General features: G+C 40.2%; 1 protein-coding gene across 1 annotated transcript in view; it reads left to right on the top strand.

The window, feature by feature from the left end:
* The window catches only part of LOC126024307 (phospholipase B1, membrane-associated-like), a 101,581-nt gene that overhangs the window by 17,383 nt on the left and 59,727 nt on the right, over nucleotides 1-24,471 (top strand). Inside the window, exons 10-19 of the mRNA XM_049784695.1 lie at nucleotides 1,012-1,119; nucleotides 3,745-3,889; nucleotides 11,989-12,097; nucleotides 15,075-15,126; nucleotides 15,479-15,559; nucleotides 16,928-16,993; nucleotides 18,276-18,332; nucleotides 20,369-20,473; nucleotides 20,561-20,656; nucleotides 23,369-23,515. Coding sequence (XP_049640652.1) covers nucleotides 1,012-1,119; nucleotides 3,745-3,889; nucleotides 11,989-12,097; nucleotides 15,075-15,126; nucleotides 15,479-15,559; nucleotides 16,928-16,993; nucleotides 18,276-18,332; nucleotides 20,369-20,473; nucleotides 20,561-20,656; nucleotides 23,369-23,515 — 966 coding nt within the window. The remainder of the gene's footprint in view (nucleotides 1-1,011; nucleotides 1,120-3,744; nucleotides 3,890-11,988; nucleotides 12,098-15,074; nucleotides 15,127-15,478; nucleotides 15,560-16,927; nucleotides 16,994-18,275; nucleotides 18,333-20,368; nucleotides 20,474-20,560; nucleotides 20,657-23,368; nucleotides 23,516-24,471) is intronic.

Below are 24,471 nucleotides of genomic sequence, written 5' to 3'. Positions count from 1 at the left end.
AGGTGGCACATATCTCAAAAACATATTTACTCCAGATGCCCCTCAACTTGGTAGATACTCATTCAATTGAACTACTGACCTAGCAGTAGAAACAAATACTTGATTTCATATGTTGGCCTTTCTCTAGCAAAAAAATAAATTCCTTTGTACATAGGAATTTAAGTATTTATTTTAACTATTTATGTGCAAATTTTTAAGTATATTTAAGATATATAAAGTATATATATTGATTAATATGTTAGGTAATTTATAATATACTTAATATATAAAGTAACGTATGTGGAGATGAGAGAAACTTTTAGTGTATTTAAATAGCTACATTCCATTTAGTTAAGCAATAAACATCCCCTATTAATTATTATTTTGAAAAGATGGTCCACAAAACACTCAGCAATATGCGTAGATGGTTTCTGTTATGGTTATCATAAAGAATAAATCAAAGAAAACATATCTTAATATCAAAAAGCCAAGTAAAATGTAGGCCTTCTTTTATTATTTGACTCCAGGTTATTGTTTTCAGCATTAGAAGGTCTAACTAAGATCAGAACACCACAAGCCTATGGTGAAAAAAAATTTGGTGGTTGGAGCTTTTGAAGAAGTAAATAGACAGACAGATTCAGGCCGGTTTGAACTTATGAGACCTGGCAGAGACAGACACCTACAGGAATGCTGGGCCTACATTTTGAGATCTAGTCACAAAGAGTCACTTAGAAAGATAATCTCATAAGTCATGAGTGAAAAGCATTTTCCTTGTATTCGCTCTAAGGATATTTTGACCATATTTGTAAATATTACCCAAGGCCAGTATAACCTATATAATAGCCATATATTCTAGATATCTAATTTCTTGTGCACCCAACATACACATATGCCCGGAGGGAAAACCAGATGTAAGACACGCAGTAGCTATTTTGTAAACTCAGGAACATGGCACACCTTTTAATATTCTTGTTCTAGTTGATTGTCTCTATAACCAGAGTTTTGAGTTGTAAAGAATTTTTGTACTGGCAGGGACAGAGGAAACCTAAACTCTCACACATTGGCTTTGCTTCTGTTCTCAGTTCACAAACTGAAGCCTGCTGCGTCAAGGTGGTTGCAGCTGTGGGTGATTCTGTACTGGTGAGTTAGTTCCAGTTATAGAGGAAATGGAGCAGTAGAAATGTGGCCTGATTATAAGAATTCAGGGACAACCTCAACCCCACCTCTGGAATGGTGCCATTTTGGTTACCATCCATACATCCATCCATCCATCCATCCATCCATCCATCCATCCATCCATCCATCCATCCCTCCATCCCTCCCTCCCTTCTTCCCTCCCTCCCTCTTTATCCCCCAACCAATCCTAAGTGCAGTTTTACCCTTCCAAGTTTTTCTCTGACTCCATTGTTACTTTTTTTTGTTGTTATAGTGGCACTAGGCTTTAAAGTGATTACAAAGTATGCCAGACATTTGTGGTAGAAGTGACCTTGTTGTGTGAAAGAAATTACCTACTAGTTTTTCCCATCACTGCCAGGGTCTTCCGAAAGTCAGGGAAGAGAGTCAAGGGAGAGTATCAAGAGCCTGTAAAAGCCTGGCCTGAAGCAGGCAGGACTAACTTCTATATGTTTAGTAGTGAGTCCATCAAGAAACAGGTTGTGAAACTAATCTGAACTAGTCCCCTGCACTCCCATTCCATGGTGACAGTCCAGAACTCGCAAAACATCTACCTAATCCAAACAAAATTAAGTTTGAAGAATGTCTGGTGATGTGGTGTTCTGGAGCCAGGTTGTTGCACGCAATTCTGTTCGGACACTGTCAATGCAGGGAGCTCTCACCTCGCTGTTCTGTGGGTCTATTAGCTTTCTTTCATGGCCCCCAAATGAATATTTCTCAAATCCTTGCTGACACCCTTTGCCCTCTGTGATCCCATTTGCTTTGATATTTCATTGACTATACTCAACCTGTCCTGCAGCATGTCCCCATATCTAATGTTTTTAAATAAAAAACAGGTTGAATGAGAAGAGGGGGAGTTCTCTAGACCCCAAATTACTAAGTGTTGGACAATAGGTGATGGACTAGACAGATCTCGTACTTACCATATCCCAGATGCATAGCTCCACCTGTGGGGGATCTCAATTACTTTAATCTGCACTGGCCCTTCTGCCCAGAGCCTCCCCAGAGAGGAGCTGTAGGCTGGTTAGCACAGTGCATTCCCTGGCTTCCTTCTATTTATGACCCAACAGCAAATTATGTGGCCCTCAGTCATCTTTAGTATGCTCTTTGAATTAGGCCCCATCAATGGTGCCACATAGCATGCACCCACTTCCTGAGAGTGATGCCCAGAACGACATTGTATCCAAGTATGTGGCAAAAGAGTTGCGTACCAGATGCTATGTAGTCCTAGGAAGGACATTCTATATAGCATGAGCTCTGGGACGGACACTACTCATGAATGACTTTGTTTAGAAGACCTGAGACACACCTTTAGAGTAGGAACAGTTGGTGACCAGTTGGCTCAAGAGACTCCATAATAAGAATAAATATAATAACCTATTATAAAGAAATAAATGATAATGATAATAATTATAATAAGCAAATTTTATTATAACATATCATTATAATTACAATATAAATATTAAATATAATTAATTTATAATATGTGATATATGTATGCATGTACATTAACATATATACATATATACATATTATATGTTATGATTAATATAATGGTATAGAAAACAATAATTGTTTAAAAAGACAATATTAAGAATGAGCCCAAATATAAGAATATTACATAAACTGACCCCAACCTTTCTATAGAGTCCTTTTAGAGCTTCTTGTTATTGTTCCCAATTGGGAGGAGTTTCCTAAATAGGGATGAGCCAATAGATCGCCAGGATCCCAAGGTAGGCACTGAGTCATCTCTATAAAGGAAAAGTGCAATGCAAAGGTTGCCTAGACTCTTAATCTATGACACATCCAGATCTGAATTCTCAGCACCAGGACACACACCCATGGCTGGCAAGTCCACTCAGAACTCCCTTCTTTCCTCTAGGCAGCTGCTGGGGCCAGAGTTCAGACTTCAGAACTCAACAGTTCCTTGAGTGACCATCACAGCCTCACATGGCGGTGAGTGAGGGTGTGACCAAAGTCCTGGGGACCCTCGAGATACAGCAAAAAAACTCCCATTTCCAGAAGGAAACAAGATCTCAGGTGATGAGCTGCCCGAGGTGCCCAGAGCTCAGGCACACTTTGAATAAACTATAGTTCAGTCACCTCCATGGCAAGCATTATTTTTACTCCGTATTACCTCTTCGGGATTTCTGGAGATGAAAAGGTAGGACCTAGCCTTTCTTCCTATGTTCCCAGTAAACAAAAACACAGCCCTAAATGTCTCAGTGTCTTGGAGATCACCTTGGGTTCTTTATTCTGGGGCTAGGGAGTGATGACAGATTTCAGTTTCAAATAAAGGACTCTGAGTTACCCTCCTTAAATGTCGCCCCCCTGCTTAAATGTCTAAGCTCCACAGATCAAAACACAAAGGAATTTGGGGTGACTTTTTAAGTTCACTTGCTTTTCTGATTTGGGGGTTTGAGGATAGAGGATTTGCTGTCTGATGGGTCATTTTTCAGTTATGGCACCCAAATAAAATGATAGGAGAAAATGTCTAGCCCACCAGAAAGACTTTTCTAATTCATCTGTGATCAGGGCTACTTGGCACTACTGGCATTTCAAAGTTTCTCTTTTTTCCTCTTGGTCTCACAGAAGCAGTGCCGAAATGAGACCCTGACAATGTTCTCACCCTGCCCAGTGAGTATCAGCCACTACAGTGTGTTTCAGCGGGGTCTCTCTGGTGGTAAACATGGGTTTGGTAGGAAACTAGAAGATAAGAAACAACCTCGAAAGAATTGTAAGGTAGTTGTGGGTGATGGCGGTGGCTGCCATGGTGGTGGTTGTTCTTTATGGTGTGTAGGCACTTCTTCAGTCTGAGGAAATCCCTAGAGATCGTTACTTTTTTTTATTGAGACCAAAGTGAATTAAAAGCCTATCAGTTATATTTAAGATTCATGGTGACAATGAAAGAAAAATTGTATTCAATAAAGGAAACAAGTGAGAGAGAAACAAAATAGTCAGGTTCTTAGTACAAATTACAAATAAATAACTCAATAAATAAATCTCAAAAAATTAGAGTGAAAGACAACAAAATACATGCATGTATTTAGATTCATTAATATAAAGTTACAGTTTCTTAGTATAAAGTACTATTTATGAAATACCAAGTGAGCCATAGAGCAGAAAGCAAAATAATGGTTGTCTAGACACATGGGAAGACCAGGGTCAAGGATTGCAATACAAACAATGTAAACTCTCTAGGGAAAATGGCGTCCTTCATTATCTTGATCTATAATTATATTGAAATGTATAAACTATATGATCATTTAAAGGGATGAAAGATATCCTATTAAATACTTTATATGTGGTTTATTATTGGTTAATTCTACTTCAATAAAGCTCTCTTTGTTAAATAAAAGAAAAATGGTATTCAATAAAGGAAACAAGAGAGAGAGACGGAAACAAAACACAGACTTCTTAGTACAAATTACGAAATAATAATTCAATAAACTTAGCCTCCCTCTTATGTGTTATTTGGAGCAATATTCCTCTCAAGATGGCACAGTTCCATATCTGAAAGGTTATGTGCCAAGTCCATGCTTTGGATGCTCTGCCTTAGACATAGTAAGATGTAAGACTCTGCAAACAATCAAATTTACTCCCAACATGTACCTTGAGGGATTTTGTCCACAACTTCCTTAGGATAATTTTTATTATTTTAAATATCTTTATTTAAGCACCATGATTACAAAGATGTTTGTGGTTGGGTTTTAGTTACAAAAAAGAGAATTTTCTCTTCACCAGTGCAACATTCCCACCACTGATGCCCCCCAATTTCCTCCTGCCCTTACCGCCTGCCTGTATTTAAGACAGATATCTATTTCTCCTCACTCTTATCATCATGATAGTTGTCTGTGTAGTTATTTCTCCAACTGAAACTCACCTCGCTTTGTGGATAAGCTTCATTTTGTGGCCCGAACTTTTCAGCCCTCATCTCTATTGTCTCTGTGTATTACTCCCAATAATGTCTTTTATTTTCTGGAAACCCCAATGATGAGTGAAATATTTTGTGTTTATCTCTCTTCCTCTGAATTACTTCGCTCAGCATAATATTTTCATGTTCATCCATATATAGGAAAATGTGTGACTTCATTTTTCTGATGGCTGCATAGTATTCCAATGTGTAAATATACTACCCATTTCATATGCTGTCTGGCATTCTGGGTGTTTTCATGATTCTGGCTATTGTAAATAGTACTGCAATTGAATATAGTTGTGCGGAAGGCATCTTTATATTGTGTTTTTTGTGTTCCTAGGGTTATATCCTTAAAAGTGGTATAGTTGGAATCTTATGAGAGCTCAATTTCAGTTTTTTTGAAGAATCTCCATATATATTTCCATAAAGGCTGGACTAGACTGCATTCCCACCAGCAGTGTATGAGTTCCTTTCTCCTTATATCCTGCCAAGCACAGATTGTTCTTGTTACTTTGTGATATGTCCCAGTCTATGTGGCATGAAGATAGTACTTTATTGTTGATTTGATTTGTATCCCCCTGATGATTAGTGATGTGGAGCACTTTTTTCATGTGTCTTTGGTCATTTATATTTCTTCCTTGAGGAATTGTCTGTTCATTTCTTCTTATTTTTTGATGGGGTCAGATGGTTTTCTCTTGTTTAATATGTCAATACCCTTTGAATATGTTAGACTACTTAGCCTTTTTTCGTAAAGGCTATTTATTCATGATATAAATCATATCTAATATATATCTTATATAAAAAAAACCTTGACAGTGAAACATTCCCATCCTCAACTGTCCCAAGTGTTCCTCCTCCCCCACCCCCACCCCAGCATGTTCTTTTGGACAGGCTTTCTACTTACCTCATTCAGTCACATTTTTATGATGGTTCTCAGTGTAATTATTTCTCTAGCTGTACCGATCACTCTCTGTGGTGAGCTTCATGTCTTGTGCTGAACCTTCCAGTCTTCCTCTCCTTTGTCTCTGAGAATCATTGCACAAATGCTTTTATTTTTCCTCAAACCCATAAATGAGTGAGATAATTCTGTGTCTATCATTCTCCCACCAAACTATTTCCCTCACCATAATAGTATACATCCATGTATAGGAAAATTTCATGACTTCATCTCTTCTAACGGCTGTATAATATTCCATCTTTATTTAAGGTACCAGACTTTCCTTTAGCTATTCATCTATTGAGGGGCATCTAGGCTGTTTCCAGTGTCTGGCTATTGTAAATAATGCTGCAATGAAGATAGTGTGAGGAGGGATTTTTGTATTATATTTTTGTGCTCCAAGGGTATATTCCTAGGAGTAGTGTATAACTGGATCATATGGGAGCTGATTTCCAGCTTTTGAGGAATCTCCATATCGCTTTCCATAAAGGTTGAACTAGATGGCATTCCCACCAGCAGTGAATAAGAGTACCTTTCCCTCTACATCCATGCCAGCACTGCTTGTTCTCATTCCTTTGTGCTGTGTGCCCAATCTCTGTGGTGTGAGATGGTACCTCATTGTTGTTTTGATTTGCATCTCCCTAAAGAATTAGTGATGTGGAGCATTTTTTCATGTGCCTTTTAGCCATTTGTATTTCTTCTTTGTCAAAGTGTCTGTTCATTTCTTCTCCCCATTTTTTTTGTTTTTTTTTTTTTGGGTCACACCCAGCGGTGCTCAGGGGTTACTCCCTGGCTGTCCTGCTCAGAAATATCGATCCTGGAAGGCACGGGGGACCATATGGGACACGGGATTCGAACCAACCACCTTTGGTCCTGGATCCGCTGCTTGCAAGGCAAACGCTGCTGTGCTATCTCTCCGGGCCCCTTCTCCCCATTTTTGATGATTTTTTTTTGTAAAGTTGTGTCACTGTGCCTTGTATATTTTGGATATTGGCCCCTTATCTGATGGGTATTGGTGATGAATAGTGTCTTCCACTCAGTGGGTGGCTCTTGTATTCTGGGCACTATTTCATTTGAGGTGCAGAAGCTTCTCAGATTAATATAGTCCCATCTGTTTATTTCTACTTCCACTTTTTGGAGAGTGATGTTTCCTCTTAAATATGCCTGTGTTCTCAATGTCATGAAGTGTTTTACCTACATGTTGTTTATATACCTTATGGTATCGTGTTCTGATATCAAGGTCTTTAATACATTTGGATTTTACCTTCATACATGGTGTTAGCTGGGGGTCTGAGTTCGCTTTTGTGCAAGTGGCTAACAGTTGTGCCAACACCACTTATTAAAGAGGCTTTCTTGCTCCTTTATCAAAAATTAGGTGACGGTATGTCTGGGGAACATTCTCCGAGTACTCAAGACTATTCCACTGATCTGAGGGTCTGTCTTTATTCCAATACCATGTTGCTTTGATAACTATTGCTTTGTAATATAGTTTAACTTGGGGAAAGTAATGCTACCTATATTCCTTTTCCAGATATTAGCCTGTTATCCTGATGGGTATGGGGTGAATGTTTTTTTCCATTCTGTGGGAGGATTTTTTATTCTCTTCATTATTTCCTTTGAGGTACAAAACTCTTCTCAGCTTCATATAGTCCTCAGGATAATTTTTATCACTAGCTGCATTACTAAAAATCACATTATTTTTATTATGTGCGTTTCACATATAACTAAGTATAAAATTTAACATATCATTTTAATATTTATGCAAACATTTCATTATTATATGGTTTAGTTTGTGGGCCGCAAGTGGTGTCCAGGAACTCGGGGGAGATTGCCTGCTATATTTGGCTGATAAGGTAGGTTTGTCAGTGCTAGAGCCCCCAAAATGTGTACCGTTTTGGCCCTGTGATTCTGGAGACCCACACCACTGGCTATGGTGCTGCACTTGGTAATTTAGAGGAACCATGTATTATTAGAATGCTGGGATGTTTTCCAGGGTGGGCATATGCAACAATTGCTTCTTAACATTTCATTATTTCCTCAGCCCTAACAATCACAATTTATACTGGCTTGCTATCTTAAAATATCCTGTCTTCTCTTTGGGGTTGTTCACATATCTTAATTATTGTAGTAAGTGTGTCAATGTTCATAGGTGTGCATATAAACCTTTCAAATAAATGGGAATTTCTTTTAGGAGAGTTGGATGCCAAGATGCAGTATTGTTGATCATAGGGTAGTTTCATTCTTAAAGTTTTGGACAGATTGTCCTATTGTTTTCCATAAAAGAAGAACCAGTTGATAGTCCCACCAACAGTGAATAAGGGTTTCTTTATCTGCTTAGGATATCTCTTTTTCTACTATACATGGTATTATTACATTTTATATATGTATATTGTTATGTATAAAGTCATCCTTGGCATCCCCAGGGGTGAACCACACACTATCAGGTCCTGTAATCCATTGAATATATTGCTTGATTTAGTTCTGTAGATCATTGTTGACGATTTTTTCATAGCTGTTGGTCCAAATTTTATTTTATTTTCCTAGTGTCTCTTTTTTGATATCAGTGTGATATTGGTTTTGCGGAAAATTCCCAACCTGAAGATTGATATGGGAGCAAAGATATAAAAAATTTCCCCTATTTTTTGTTTCACTAGTTTTTCTTCTCTCTTTCATCGTTATTACCTTTCTATGGATACCTGGGAGATAACTCTAAAAGAACTCCTCTTGATATACTGAATAATTTTTCTTCTTAAGCTTCATTTTTTAAAATCTCTTTTCTATTTCCTCATCTTAGTAGGTGTACTTTTTTGGTATCTTTAAGTGTAACTTTTCATATTTGGGCTTCAGATGATCACTTTTAGGACATAAAATAAAAATAATTTTAGAATATTTTTATAAAAATGATTTGAGTGGCCAGAGTGATGGTGCAGAGGTAAGGCACTTCCCTTGCATGCAGCTGACCCAGAACGAACTGCACTTTGATCATCCAGCACTCCCTTATGATTCCCCTAAGCCAGGAGCGATTTCTGAGCACATAGCCAGGAATAACCCCTGAGCATCATCGGTGTGGCCCAAGATCCAAAAAAATATACTTAGAAAAATAATTTATTATAATTAAAATGTCAAAGTCAGATAAAGTGATAAAATCTTTTATGCAGAATTAAAAAACAGACACTAGATAAATGCTGATTTATCCAAATGAAACTACAAGTTAGAAGGAATAGTATTATGTTTGAAATGTTTTTTTTTTTTTAATTTTTATTTTTAATTATGAGAACAAGGGTGCAAAGAAAGAGGACAAGGTAAAGTTACAGTGGAAGGACAATCACCCCATAACCATAATTCTCAGAAGTCCCCTTGCTGATATCTTAACTTTGAAATTTCAGCAAAGAACATTAAGATAAATAAGACAGAATCCATGTACAATTACTTTGTTCCTCAAGTCCCCAGATTGTAACCCATTATAATATTTATTAACAGTACACAAGGCAATCTAAAGCCATAAAACTTACGTAACTCTTAAACATTACAGGCATAGTATTTTCTTACATTTCCATATACATGCATATTAGCTTAAGTTAACCTCAAATTTTAAGTGAGTTCTTTTTAAGGATTAGAGTCAAAGGAGCACAGTAAGAATGGTGTTAGAGTGGCAATTGTTGTTTGCATAGGCCCACCAAAATATGAGGGACATGGAAAGAAATAATGTTGGCCTAAGTACAAAGAGACCAGACCCCTGAAGTTTCTTGGCACAAGACGAAGTCTAGGCTCCAGGCAAGCTAGATCGTCCAATCCCAATACATTGTCTGTAGTGCCAACACACTTTTATTTTTCACACAGTCTCTGTTGTTGGTATCATGTTTCTGTATTAAAGATCCTGGAATCTGCATATCTTACATTGAAGTCAGGATGTGAGCATCCTCTCCTTTCACCTCACAATCAAGGGCAATGCAGGGAGCCCTGTCCTGTAAGCAGGTCGTTGTTGTTGTTAAGTCTTCTCAGTGTTAAGGGAAGTCTCTTTTGAGCAGGTCGAGGTCTGAGCAGTGTAGGTCTTCCGTGGTAGAGGATTGCTTCCAGGTGATGTTATAGACCAGCCTGGATGTTTCGAGGATGGCTTTCCTGGTTCAGGGGAGAATGGAAATATGCCCTTTCTTCTGAGGTCTGTGCCAGGTCATTATGTCAATGTTCAGGGTGTAAGGTCCCTTTGCACTACAAGATTTGTGTGTTCCCAATCTCTATTAGATAGGATCTTATTTGTATTTCTACTATTTTCCCATTTTTATGTGCCTATGCAAATAAGAAGCAATGCCACATGGTGTTATTGGCGCATATGGGGGCATTAAGAACAATTACAATGATTTCCCAAGACTGGTTCACTCATAAGCATTAACTGGGGGACTCTTCCACCAAAATTCCTTGTTAAACAGCTCAAAAAGAGAAGATAAAAAGTGGTTAGAATCAACACTGTATAAGACAACATTTAGTAAGAATTATAGCTGTCAGAGAAAAAAACACAAAATATTCTAAAGAATACGTGTCCATTTTATGTATCTTGAAACAGTTTGGGGTTGTCCACACACCAATGCACAGCTTTGGACTGTGATTAGGATTGAACACTACTGAAGTTCAAAAAGAGTAAACTAGGTTAGTGATGTTTGATGAGGGGGTTAGAGAGTTAAGGAGTAAAAAGAGCTTTGTAGGGGTGTGGGAAAGGGGAGAATACAAAATAAACATTCTGTATACGGAAAACATAACATAAGAATAAGGAATATTCTGATTATATGAAGTACATTAAGTAAGCGCAGGGGCGTGAGCCCCCGCGCGGTTCTGTAGTTCTTGGATGCCTAGGGAGGAATTTCTCACCCCCTCCCCCCCCAGGGCCCGATTAACCAGGCGTGGCCCTGAACACCCGCCTGGTGTGGGGGGAATCTTGTTCCCCTGGACTAAGTGGTCAGCCCAGGGGTCCTATGGCTAGCTGTCCTGCCCAGAGCCCCCCAACTTACCAGGCAAACACACCAAGAAATCCTGGCATTCGGGAGTGTTCTGAGCCCAGCCCAAGCCTCTGTAGGTTTTGGATGCCTAGGAAGGAATTTCTCACCCCCTCCTCCCAGGGCCGGATTACCCAGGCGTGGCCCCCTGAAGACCCGCCTGGTGTGGGGGAAATCATGCTCGCCTGGACTAAGTGGGTCAGCCCAGGGGTCCTATGGTAGCCTGTCCTGCCCAGAGCCCCCAACATACCAGTCAAAAGCCCACGAAATCCTGGCATGTGGAGTGTTCTGAGCCCAGCCAAGGCCTCTGTAGTTCTTGGATGCCTAGGGAGGAATTTCTCACCCCCTCCCCCCAGGGCCACCGATTAACCAGGCGTGGCCCTGAAGACCCGCTGGTGTGGGGGGGAATCTTGTTCCCCTGGACTAAGTGGTCAGCCCAGGGGTCCTATGGCTAGCTGTCCTGCCCAGAGCCCCCAACATACCAGGCAAAACACACCAAGAAATCCTGGCATTCGGAGTGTTCTGAGCCCAGCCAAGCCTCTCTGTTTGAAATGTTTTAATGAAAAGACCCTTTAGCAAACACAAATAATGTCTGAAAATGAAAGGAGGGGATGGTAGGTGGGTTGTCTCAATATCTAATGTAAATTGTCATAATATTGGAAGGCATACATGAATATATAATAATTGCTACATAATGTGTTAAGTGGCTAGATTATTTGTGATATACATCAGCTTGTTATTTCTGAGACTGAAATTGTGTATGAAAGAACAAACCACTCACAGTTGCTCACCAAAACAAGCACCTATGTGCACCGTGTATTGGGTTTTTGCTTCTTTATACATAGATTTTTCTTTCCCTTTCAAAACCTAATAAGATTAAGGTTATAAGTTAGAGTCTTCTCTGTCCTAATATCTGTTCACAAGTACTCATAAAAGTCATGATGCATGATTTGGGGGGGGGAGCATTTAAGCACATTTCGTTCTTGTACTTCCAGATATTCTCCGGAAATTCAACTCTGAACTGATAGGCTACACTCTTGGACATGGAATGAAATACAGTGCTGGAGCCAGACTCAACCAGGCTATGTCAGGAGACATCTCAATGTGAGCAAGGGACCCTACAAAGCATCACACATGACCTTTGTGAACCTGGTGGAGGGAGTTGGTCTAAACAGTTGTTTAGACCTAGGCTAGTCCCTGACTAATTGAGATGCCTCTTTCGGTGATATCTTTTTCTTGGGGGCACAGGTAGCTGCTAGCTCTGTTTAGCTTTCTAAAGAATGAGTCACATAAAACAATGATGGCAGCTCTGTGTTTTTCATTGATGACTGACTCAGCTCTGGCTTTTCTCTGTCTGACAGTCAGCTCATTTTAATCCTCACCTCTGATCCCTGCACATTTCAGGACTTCCTTAGTGGAGATCACACACTTGGGACACACATTTTAGGGTCAGAATTATCAACTTGCCTGTACTGTCTGTGTTTGAAGAGGCCCATTATGGAATAAGGTAGAGAAAGAACCTCGATTCTGAGCTCCTGATGTTTTTGCCTCTTCTGAGAGATATACTGGATGAGACATTTTCTTACTGGGGTACAAGGAGAGGAGGTTCAAGGTCTTGATGAATGTGAACCTTCTAGTGAGCTGTACAGTGCAGACAAGCTAGCAGGATGGTGAAGGTGGCAACAAGTGTCAGGATTGTAGGAAAACTTGTGCCAAACAATAAGAATAAGTGGACCAGAACATCCTAATTCAAGGAGAGTTAATAGCAAGGTTGGCATGGCTGGGTCCTCCAGTTTCATTCCTCTTATGATTTCAGAGCCTAGGGAGATCCATCTGGTCAGGAAACCCATGATCAGACTAAGGAAGAAAAGCTATGGAATGACCTTACATCTAGAAAATTCATTTTTTTGAGGAAGGCACATCTTGCAGTGCTCATGGGTTATGACTCTGTGCTCAGAAATTAATTACTTCATGCGGGCTCAGGGGACCACATGGATGCCTAGAACCAAAGCTGAGTCAGCCATGTGCTATCTAGCGCCCCTAGTGAGCACACTCTTCCTACTGCGCTATTATTTCTGGCCGTTTAGAACATTCTAACATCTCACACCTTAGAGGTATTCGATTTTTGATGTCTGCTTCCTGCCGAGTCTGTTACCATTGCATGTTTTTTTTTTTACTCAAGTCATGACTGAAAAGGGAACACATAATTTAAATGCTGGATTCTACAAACTTAACAGATTTTGTAATAAAATTCTGTCTTTTACTTTCGATTTTATGGGGAAAGAAAAAGTAAAAGTCTACAGATTTAGTGCTTGGTAGTAGATAGGGAGGTATTGGTCTTTTCAAAGGTGTTAGGGATTTAAACCCTAGTTCTGCACTCACAGATAATTCTTGATGGCATATTCTTTGTGAAACCAGGGACAAAAACCACGCTTGATTGTATTTGGGTCCAGAGCTTTAATCCCTATACAATAACTCCTTTTCTATTGTAACTTTTTTTTACTTTAGCAAAAAATATGTGATTCAGGCATAAATCAACTCACAATAAAAAAAACATGAGGTCATGGTTTAGCGTAAATAAGTCAGTATGTTTTCCAAGACGTAAACCTTTGCAGAGAAAATTAAATTATTCAAACTTTACATAAAAACTATGGGTATATTCCCCTGCTTTCCAGGGGTTATGAGCTCTTTTATGCTAGTCAGTTTTGACTAAGTCAATTCTGGCCCAAAAGTAAGTTTGGGATAATTTATTATCTCCATGTCACAGATGAAACCGCCACACCAAGTAGCATAAAGAAATGCATTTCTTTGACTCTATGCTCTCCTGCTTTGTCTGTTTTTAACGAGAGTTCTGTAAAAATTCCATCTATGTTGTTACTATTATGCCATTTAAAACTGTATGTTTGTTTTTCCTTGATTTACTGTGAATATACAGATCAGAGGGTCAAATACATGCTTTCATCCTGATGATATTAATGGTCATAAACTTTAACATTTCAAAATGCTGGTCCATGAAAATAAAAGGTGCCCTAATAATTTCAGATTAACGTGAGAAAATAAATCTTCATATTGTTAAGTGGCTTATTCAAAGTCTAACCGAGGTATCTGTAAATAATTTACTACAACTAAAACCCAATCAACTGCACTAATAGCTCATGTCACTATTATATTCTGCTAGGCATAGTGGCAAAGATTGTGCTCCTGATGATCATGGTGATACCAATAGTGGTGGTTTGCATGATTACAAAAATAATTAAATTATTTCTAACATGATTTTTTTCTACTATTGAAACTGATTTTTTTTAGTATTCATAAAGAGTGCTCCCTTGGAATTTTGGATTTTGTTTTTGATTTGGGGACATACCTGGCAGATCTCAGGGCACAGTCCTTGCTCTGAGCTCAGAAATTACTCCTGCAAATGGGGTGCCAGTGATCAAACCTGGGTTACCTACATGCAAGGCAAGTGAAGGCACTGTTACATTATATTATTTCTCCATCCAAGTAATTAGAAAGTTTTATTTTAATGAACCAAAATTTCCATATAACTGAGACTCTTGGAAAGTTAGGGACCTCAAGCATGGTTTTCACTTACTGAGTAAGGCTTGACTACCCTGTGACTTTCACCCTCTCAGAGAAGCATTTTATAACCACATGTGCCATTTATTGGGATAAATAATAGGAATTCATGATTGCAAGAGCTAATGAAGAGTCTAAAGCTGTTATGTCTGACCCACCATGTGAGTTTAACAGTGAGCAGCTGAACATCCCTGGAAATGAAGGCCTCCCCAGCAATGTTCGTCTAGAAAGAATAGGCTCTAATGAGAGGAAGAATCAGCCAATCAGAAAGAATCCGGACTGTAGGTCCCACCCTCATAACCATCACTGCTCTATTCATCCTATAATGAACTGTGCCTTCATAACCAGGTGGACCCTGAATGAGGAATTGGCTCTGTGACAGGGCAGGCCTTCATTCCACCCTCCCACAAACCAGGAGAAGTTGCTATTGAATTTCTGCTTGCTGTGATACATTCTCCTTCTGCAATTCTGCTCTTCATATCAATTCTTCTGTGTGTGTCGACAGGGACATGTCTAACCAAGTCACGGAGGTGATAAGAAAGATGAAAAATGACAAGGTGAGTCTATGGGAACTGGATGGTACCAGATGTGACCATGCTATGTAAAATACCTTGGAAGTGAAAGAGGGCAGGAAAAATCCATCAGACTGAGGGGGAAAGCTATTATTCTTCAATAGACAGGGATGATACAATTTAAGAAATTCTATCTTTACAAAAAAGGTCTGGAACCTAGGGCCCTGACCCTATGACTCATGATCTTCAAACCAAAGAATAGAGGATATTAATGCTTACTAAAATCTCTGGTGTGTGAAGTGTCTATCAACCAGTATAGTATCCATTGCTACAGCACATGCTACTGAGCATGATTCTGAATCATGGCATTCATATGTCTGTTTTCTGTTCATTTCAGAAAATAAATTATAATGATGACTGGAAGTTACTCACCATGTTTATAGGAGGCCAAGATCTTTGTTATTACTGCATTGAAAAGGTAGGTCTTTGCTGTATAAGAAAATATTTTCATAAGATTATTCTTTGCCTGTTGTCCCAACTTGACCTTCCTGGTGGGGGAGTCGAATAAATCGTTTGGGAGCGAGGTGTTCAGGGTCTTTTGCCAGAGTTGTCTGGCTGGCTCAAGGTATGTTTTGGAGCTAGCACAGGCTGACAAAAGACTCTCTTTGCCCAATCTTTTACCCCTTAACCCTCCTGTCTCTGTGGATTATTTGCTGCGGATAAATATTACCAAGATCTCCCCCAAAAGGAGACAGTGGGATGGGAATCAATTTCTCATTCTGGGAGCTCTTTGCAGATACACAAAGAACCAAGAAAGGAGTAAACGAGACCTCACAAATGGGCCAACAGGTCTTCAGATCCTCAATACAGTGTAGCTCTCCAGAAAGTGTTTTTGAGCAGTGCAGCCTGATCAGTCAGTAGGTTGTTTGGTTGGCATGATGGCTACACACTTGTGATATAGCTTGATATATATATATCACCTAGTATGAAACCTGTGTTGATATCTGATAGGGATACTTCCTTCTGAGATAAAGATATTCAATAACACAAGCAATGGATTTTGAATCATTTTTATATCAAGGCCACCTGAGAATGTCTATCTGGATCCAACCAAAATTCCCAATGACCTAGAGAAACTCGACCTATTTTTGTAGATTGGTAAAGGCAGACAGATCCCTGTTCTAATTACTAAATATTAAACATGATTAATAATGATTAAATATTAATCAATTAATTTAAGTATATTAAATACTAGTATAAATTATTTTATTTAGACATTAATTTTATCTTAATATTTTAATATGATATGCGTATGAATTTGATATTAGTAAATTGATCATTATATAAACAACATTTATTTTGAATTTATAAATACTAGATATTTTATATTAGATATAAATAATATAATATCACATTATTATTAAATAATTTAAACATTAGTAATGCTTAAATAATTAATTAATTCTAATCAATTCTAATTTTATTAGATTAATTCTAATTATTAGACATTAAATCTAAATATTAAAATGTCTCACCTACTCATTGGCCCTGCCACTTCTATGGACCTTGACTTCCTCATGCATACTTTTAGGATAGTAGCAATCTCAGATGATACTGGGTTGCTGAATACCCCTAAGACAGCATTTTTGTCCCAAGATTATTGTACTTTTTGTGAAGCCCTAGAATCCGAGAATTGAAATAGGACATAGACATAGTGAGTGATCTCCCACCCATAGTCGATGGTGTTTAAGGAAGCTTATATATAGATATACCTATAATACATATTATTCAATTGAAATGTTCAGTATCATTAATTAGTGCTGGAGATATTTTTTTTCTCTTGTAGTTCAATGTTACTCCTGAAATCCTTCAAAATGGCATTCAGCATGCTCTGGACATTCTCCAGGGAGAGGTATGAAGGTTGGGCCTGACTGATGTTTCTTCCAAAAAAAAAGAGCTTGATGGCAGACATGCTTTTCAGTTGGTTCCTACATGCCAGTTTCTTTCATGAAGACCAAGAGTAAGAGTTAGCATCAAGAAGCAGTGGAGCTAGAGATGGAAGGACAGTCAGTGCATGAGTCCAGAAAACTGAGAGACGGTCAGCCATAGACCTCAGACACCTCAGGGTCAGCCATAGACCTCAGAGTCAGAAAAAAGGAATGATCCTGATGCAGATCGAGAGACTGGTACACCCAGCGTGGGATCTTTCAGCAAATCAATTTCTCTTTGCTCAGGTTCCCAGAATGGTGGTGAATGTTGTATCACCACTGGAGACTTACCAGCCTGAAGGCGATATACAAGGAGACAGAAAACATTTGTCCTCGAGATCAAACTAATGTGAGATGGAAGCTTCTTTCCATATTTCTAAAGTCCCCAAGATCCCCTCAGCAGACGTCTATTTTTACTAGTTACAAAACCCAAGGAATACAGTGTGAGGGATGCTAAGGCAATCTGATTTCAAATTTAAAACAACTAGGATGAGAATCCTCCTGTTTCCCTGGCCCTAGTATGGGCTTCAGCTGTCCTTGATGTCTGGATAAACAAATCAACTATGCTGCTGTCCTGGTGTTGCAGATTATCATTTGGTTCACTGGGGAAGAAGGACTAATTTCTCCAAAGGTCAGCTTGTGTATGGTCAATTTAAAAAGTTCACTGAAATGCCCCTGTTATGTTAAACCTGTAGCTTTCTTCAGTTCCATCACACCGCCCTGGAAGATCTTCTGGAAATTATTCATGAACCACTTCCCCAGATGTCACTGCACTTGATTCACTGCAGGCAAAATATGGGATATAGAGAAGTTAATTACAGGTCTGATGAATGATTCAGCAAGTTTATATTAGCTCTTGGAAGGGACAGTGCATCTTAGCTATTTCCCTAAAGATCCATGCCAAATATCACATGATGCAGACCACATATTTCCCATGAAGATGGCATGAAGATACTGAGTAGGTAGATGGCTGTAGAATGATGAATTTCTGTTAGCATGTTATTCCAGGGCATCGATCTCAGCCCTGATACCCTCTCCTTGTCCTGACCAGCCTCTTTGTCCTGACTTCTTATACTTCCAAATGAAAAATATTCTGAGTCTCAGGTTAGATGCATTCTGAGTTTCTTATGCCTGCAATCAGTGCTGGTCAGATAAGAACAGATCCTTGATTTTCCCTGCAGGAAATTATGTCCCTGTGTCATGAAGTTTAATGAAGGTGCCCAAGAATTTGATCAAGTTGTTAACTTCAATAAGAAGTATCAGGTAAATGGCAAAATGTCCACAAAGGGGGACCGGAGGGGATAGCACAGTGGTTAGGGCATTTGCCTTGCACATGGTGACCCAGTACGAACCTCGATTCGATCCCAGCATCCATCTGGTCCTCCAAGCCAGGAGCAATTTCTGAGCACATAGCCAGAAGTAACCAAAAACCACAAAAAAAGTCCTCAAAGTAGTCCCTTGAAACTTTCATCATCAAAAGTAGACTTTCATCCTTCCTGGATGACACACAAGCACTATTTGGGCTTGGTTCCTGATGTGTTCATGAACTTCCTGGAATAGAGCTACTCCCTAGCAACTCTTAGCAGTGGTCAGCAACTTGCGGCTCACAAGCCACATGTGGCTCTTTACACTTTTAATTTGGTTCTTCTGTGTTCATGGGGGCCGCTCCAGGAGTCAGGACTCCGCTCCTAGCCTCTGTCAGTGCGCGCACCTGTGTGGCTCTCAAAATAAAATTTCAATCGTGGTTTTGGTGATATTTTGGCTCAGTTGAAAAAAAAGGTTGTCGAACACTGCTAGGGGCAATGTCATTACCTCGTAAAGGATACATGTACCTCATGCCCTCTCCTGGTTTCCTTTTATTTCCAAATTTCTGCTTAGATGCAGGTGTTATAATACTTTTAAAAGATGCTCGTACTGGGCCAGGGCAGTGGCACATTCTGTCAGGTGTTTGCCTTACATGCACTGACCTAGGAAAGATCGCAGTTCAATCCCACAGTATCCCATGTGGTTCCCCACTCCAGGAGTGATTTCTGAGCGCATAGCCAGGAGTTACCCCTGAGCATCAACGGGTTTGGCCCAAAAATAAATACCAAAACAACAACAACAACAACAAAAGATGCTTATACTAAATACCTAGTGTGCAAGACACACTTCACAACATTGCTCTGCTATTTAGAATGTAAATTCTGTGATTCCTTGGGGCCAAATACTGAGATTAACAGTAGCACTGAGAGGGGATTTAAGGGATAGGAAGGTCTTGTTGAACACCCTCTATACTAGATGAAGATACAGATGAAGGGCTCACAAGAGATAAAAAAGGATTGGTGAAAATTCCCACAGATATTCAATTGGCAAAAATCTTCCCTAGAAGAAATTGGACCCATTCTTCCCTTCATGGAGCCACTGGCTAGAGAAGATTCCCTAGAGATCAGGGTTGGAGTCAGCATTCTAGTTTTCTCTCAGGCTGGCCTTGGGTCCTCTCACATCCTGTTTCCCTGGCACATTAGCCTGGCATCCCTTTACAGCCCAGGGTTGTAACCCCAAATGGTGTCACTCTGGCAAGTGGTGAACTGTCAGAGTATGACACATGGGGGTCAGAATTGGGGCAATGGTTCTCATGCCACTGAGTCTTAAGTATTAGCTGTGGGAATCATGGCTCTATCACATTATATATGCTAGACTTTCTGAGCTTTCACCATGGAGTGGGCATACTCAGGAACACGTATCCACCCAGGCATACATCTTACATGCTACACATGTGGTAGAAGCAAGTGTGGGCTTCAGAGTGATAGTGATAAAGCACTTGCATTGAATTCAGCTGAATAAGGTTCATTTCAATGCATCCAGATAGTCCCCTTGAATCAGCCAGGAGTATAGAGCCAGAAGTAACCCCTGGAAACTGCCAGGTGTGACCAATCAAAAAGTAAGCAGCAATTGTACTAGGTTATTATTAACTCACTTTTAATTATCTGAACAAATAGGGGGAAATACATCAATGACAGAATTATCCAAGGAAAATGACATGTGCTGCTATGGTCCTTCAAGATTCCTAATCAAAGTCAATTTAAAGGATATGAAAACCATGACACTCTTTCCCCTTTCCTTCAATTACCATATCTTATGTCAAGTGTCTGGGACTGGGTTTGGGTTGAAAGGGAGCTAGAGCCTGAGGAGCTGAGATTATTTGCAGATAAATTTCTCTCCTAGGTGAGCTGTTGAATGATGCGGAGAAAGAGATTAATCCTACAGAAGCCGAGGTAAATTCTTTTGGCCTCACGTGATTTCTTCTCCTTCTGCAGAGGCTTGTAGAGGATCTGATCTATAACGGGCACTATGACAGAAGACATGACTTCACCGTGGTCCTGCAGCCCTTCTTGGAAAGGTTTGAAATGCCCAGGACTGAGGTAAAGAAAGCTAATGTTTCATTATTTCTGAGTGTACTTTGTGTCCTCCATCATCTCAGCATAGCCCCTCTTGCTCCCTGTAAATAGGAGGGGTTGCCTGACCTGACTTACTTTGACCCCGATTGTTTCCACTTCAGTCAGAAGACACTTGGCCATGTAGCCAGTGCCCTCTGGAACAGCATGGTAAGGTGTCAGGGTGTGGGATGAAGATTTCTCCCTCTGGTACAGAAAAGACTTGGGGAAATGGCCAGAAACTTTAGAGATCCATTTTAAGGCTGGAATTTCTTCCCAACAATAAAAGCCCCATGTCTTCTTTTTCATTTTCTTTGGGAAACACACTAATATGTCCAGCCATTACCTATAGTTCTACATTCATAGGTAACTTACAGCAAGCCCCAAGGAAGCAATTTATTGGACAGGCTCAAACCTATATCAGCCTTCAACAGCAGCATATTCTCCACTGTACTGAAACCCCATGTCTTATTTGTGCCTACTATAAGTTAGTCCTCACCTGCACCCCAACCTTTCCCTTATAATACCTCTTCATAAATTCCAACCTTCTCATTTCTTTTCTTAGCTAGAACCTGTGGGACAGAAGTCCAGGATGCATAATTTTACAGGCAATATTGTTTTTGCATGTCCCACACAGGTAGAGTGAATCCATTTCTTCTCCGGTTCTTGGGAAAGCTTATAATTTGGTCTTTGAAAGCCTATCATCAAGGTCCTCAGCAGTCCCCTTAGTACTCACTTTTCTGTCTTATTCTGATTCTGGTTAATCAGAATCAAGTTTTATATCTTGTATTTTGAGGGATGCTAACTCCTAGTTGCTGTAAGGATTAAGAACATCTGGGATGCCTTTGTGTCACAGTGAACCTGCAAAAGTCTGAGCTGCACAAAGCAGCTTTTAAGCAGAAAGAGAGCAATGTTAGCAATTTATAGCTGGCATTCTGATATGAGCAGTAGGGCAGAAAGTTAGAGGAAGGGAGGGCCCGATAGTTGTGATAACATTCTCAAGAAAAGGTCCCATGGCAAAATAAGATGTCATCCACGATAAAAATATTTGTGACAGAGATCCCAGGAAACTGTAAATCGAAGGACTTTGCGCCTTACCCTATTTGCTCCACCACGTTTTTTTCCAAGTTTTCTGAGAGATGAGACGAGGCATGCACCTCAGCAGAAAGGTCATTCTATGCATTTTTGATAACTTGGGTTGCATTTATAGACCCAAGTTGTCAGAAAGATGCTTGGTGCTTTGTGGTATATTTACAATATCTTTCAATTTATTTTCAGAGATACTCTGGCTGAAGAATATAAACCCCTAGATGAGCTGGCCAATTAAAAATTTTTGTCTGACTTTTTTTTCCTGTGTAGAAAGGAGCCCAGTGATGGAAGGAGAGAGTGTCATGGGTGTCTTGAGGACCTCATGTGGGGCTACACTAGCTTTTCCAAAAACTTTGAGTAGACTACGAACTAGAGTGAATACACACCATAGCTTTCATGGTAGCAGGGAGAGAACAGATTGGCCTTCTTGGGAGTCATGAGACTTTATTCTAGTTGCTCTTGTGAGTTGAACTGTTGTCCCAGTGCAGAAAACCAGTATACTCAGCCTATAGGGTAGGGACTAGGAAATTTAGAGTAGGGGAGAAGGATAATGAAGATGTCTAGGTCATCAGTTCTCAATTTGGGCTCAGGGTAGGGTTGGTGACACAAAGCACGCTGCAGAGAACTGTATCAGCTTCCTCTTCTTTCTTCCAGGCACAACCATACCTGATGACGAGTAAGAACAGTGTGCGTGGAGCTGCTTATTTTTACATTTGGGTGACAGTCATTGTGTGGCCAACTTTGCAGGATAGGGGGCACGAGAAACATGTCAGGGGTTTCCATTAGGTTTTGCCTTGGCAATGGCCTCACTCTTGGCATGCCCCACTCTTGGCAGTGCCCACACTCAGGGCCTGAGTGATTGCACAATGGGTAGGAACTGTGCCTTGCAAGCAACCAACCAGGGACTGACATAGGTTCAAACCCGGTATCCCATATGATCCCCCAATCCTGACAAGAGCAATTTCTAACTTAATCCAGGTGTCTCTAGATTTCAGTTCATAGATCTCAATAACCCTGCCTGCTGTGGCTAACACTGCTCCCTCCCAAATAAGATCATACATGTACTTATCAAAGAGAATAAGGGGCACAAGGTGCCCTCAGAATGAACCTGGAATTGCCAATCAATTGCCCATCTCAGCTGAACACTATTGAGGAGCAGTACTTACAAAACTGGGGAAACTCATCAGGGGTGCAGAAAGTCCCATTGGGGTGGTAAGTCATGATAGTAACTTATGGTAGTTCTCTCTTTGGATCATGGAGGATTATAAAGAATTAATCCTTGGATTCTAAAGCCAGAACACTGGGGAGTCATAGGTCTCCAAGCAAACATTGATCTAGAAAATAATCCGTGCACACACACAAATAGAAATGGATTCAGGAATGCCAACATGTAAGCTTTTGTCCCTTAAGAAGCAGCAAGCTCAGTGGAAAGTCCCGAAATGCAAAAAGGACATTTTCCTAAAATACACCTATTTATTAGGAAGGAACAGACCACATCCAGAAGTTGGATTATATGGCCTATACTCCAATTCAAGGTTGTACACTCAAAGATGTTTCCAACCAATTAGAAACAAGGAATAAATTGAGTAATATGGGATCTGATTACTCTCACAGAGGGTCCTGAACTAGGTAACAGATCACAATCTGACTGGTGTTTCAGATTACGATGGAGCCATCCTCAAATGCTCCTTTAGGCTCATCCTCAAGGTGGGCCCAGTTATCTGGGCTAGAGCTCGCTCTGGTGCTTCTAATCCTTTCAAACCTGAGATGCTTTGATTTTTTCCCCATCCTTAGGTTTCTCAGGATGTTATCCAATGCCCAGACATGAGTCCATCTAAGAACGTCCCTATCTCAGGTAAGCCTCCAATTCTTATCAAGATTGGAATCCATTCCAGTGAAATCTGTGACAAGTCTTGGCATGTTTTACCCAAGGGAGACTTGGTAGCCTCTCCTGTTGCTGGTCATCTGAAAGAGTCACTCACTGCATTGTCCACACTTTTCTGTAGTGATTTCCTTCCTTCCCAGCTGACTTTATCCTCGTCAGTTGCTATGGACAATAGCAAAGCTCTTTCTGGGTGTCCTTCCTTTTCTGCAATTCTTAAGAGACTCAGGTGTGTCTGGGTCACAACCTGACTATAACCTTATTAAGGCCTAGAAGTCTGGTGAGAGTCAGGGAAGTCCCACAGGAACCAGTCACCCAGATTGATATTCATGGCCAAGGCAAGGGAAACTGTGATACCTGAGGTGGATTAGATGTGAGTGTTCCTTGGAGTCTTCAGAAGATGGATTGACATGGAATGGAGATTTTTGGTGAAAACCCAAAATGCTCTGAAAATGGGCGACTATCTTTTCTTCTGTCTGTTCCTGACTTTCACCTCATGGGGGCTCATTCACATTTGCCCTCAGGTGAAAGCTGTCATCTCCTAGCTGACATGACATCTGTCCCTCCAATTTATCCATCAATGTCTCCCTTTCTTCTTCCCTCTCCCTCCCTCTTGCACTACATCTCTCACACCTTCCCTCCCTCACTCTCTCTTTGTGTCATTCTCTGTCTCTGTTTGTCTGTCTCTCTCTTTGGCACAGCCCTCTCAGGCATCTAGGGTTTTTTTCCCTGTGTTTCATTTTTATTTTATATGTTTTCTGTTTTGTCAGCCACAGGAAGTGGATCTCAGGACTCCTTTTGGCTCTGCACTCATAGGTGTTCCCTGGTTGTGCTCAAGAACCACCTGGGTTGCTTAAGATCAAAGTTCAGTCTTGTCGAGACAAGTTTCATGCCCACTAGACAAGTTTTTTTCTGTCCTCTCTCTGTCTTTCAGAGGGAAAAGTGGACCATATAAACCAGGGGTCTTCAAACTTTTTAAAGTGGGGCCGGATTACGGTCCCTTAGATAGCTGGAA

Source organism: Suncus etruscus, chromosome 12, assembly GCF_024139225.1.
Source record: "Suncus etruscus isolate mSunEtr1 chromosome 12, mSunEtr1.pri.cur, whole genome shotgun sequence".
Taxonomy (NCBI): Eukaryota; Metazoa; Chordata; class Mammalia; order Eulipotyphla; family Soricidae; genus Suncus; species Suncus etruscus.
Note: the sequence above shows the minus strand (reverse complement) of the source record. Positions and strands in the feature narration are given on the sequence as shown.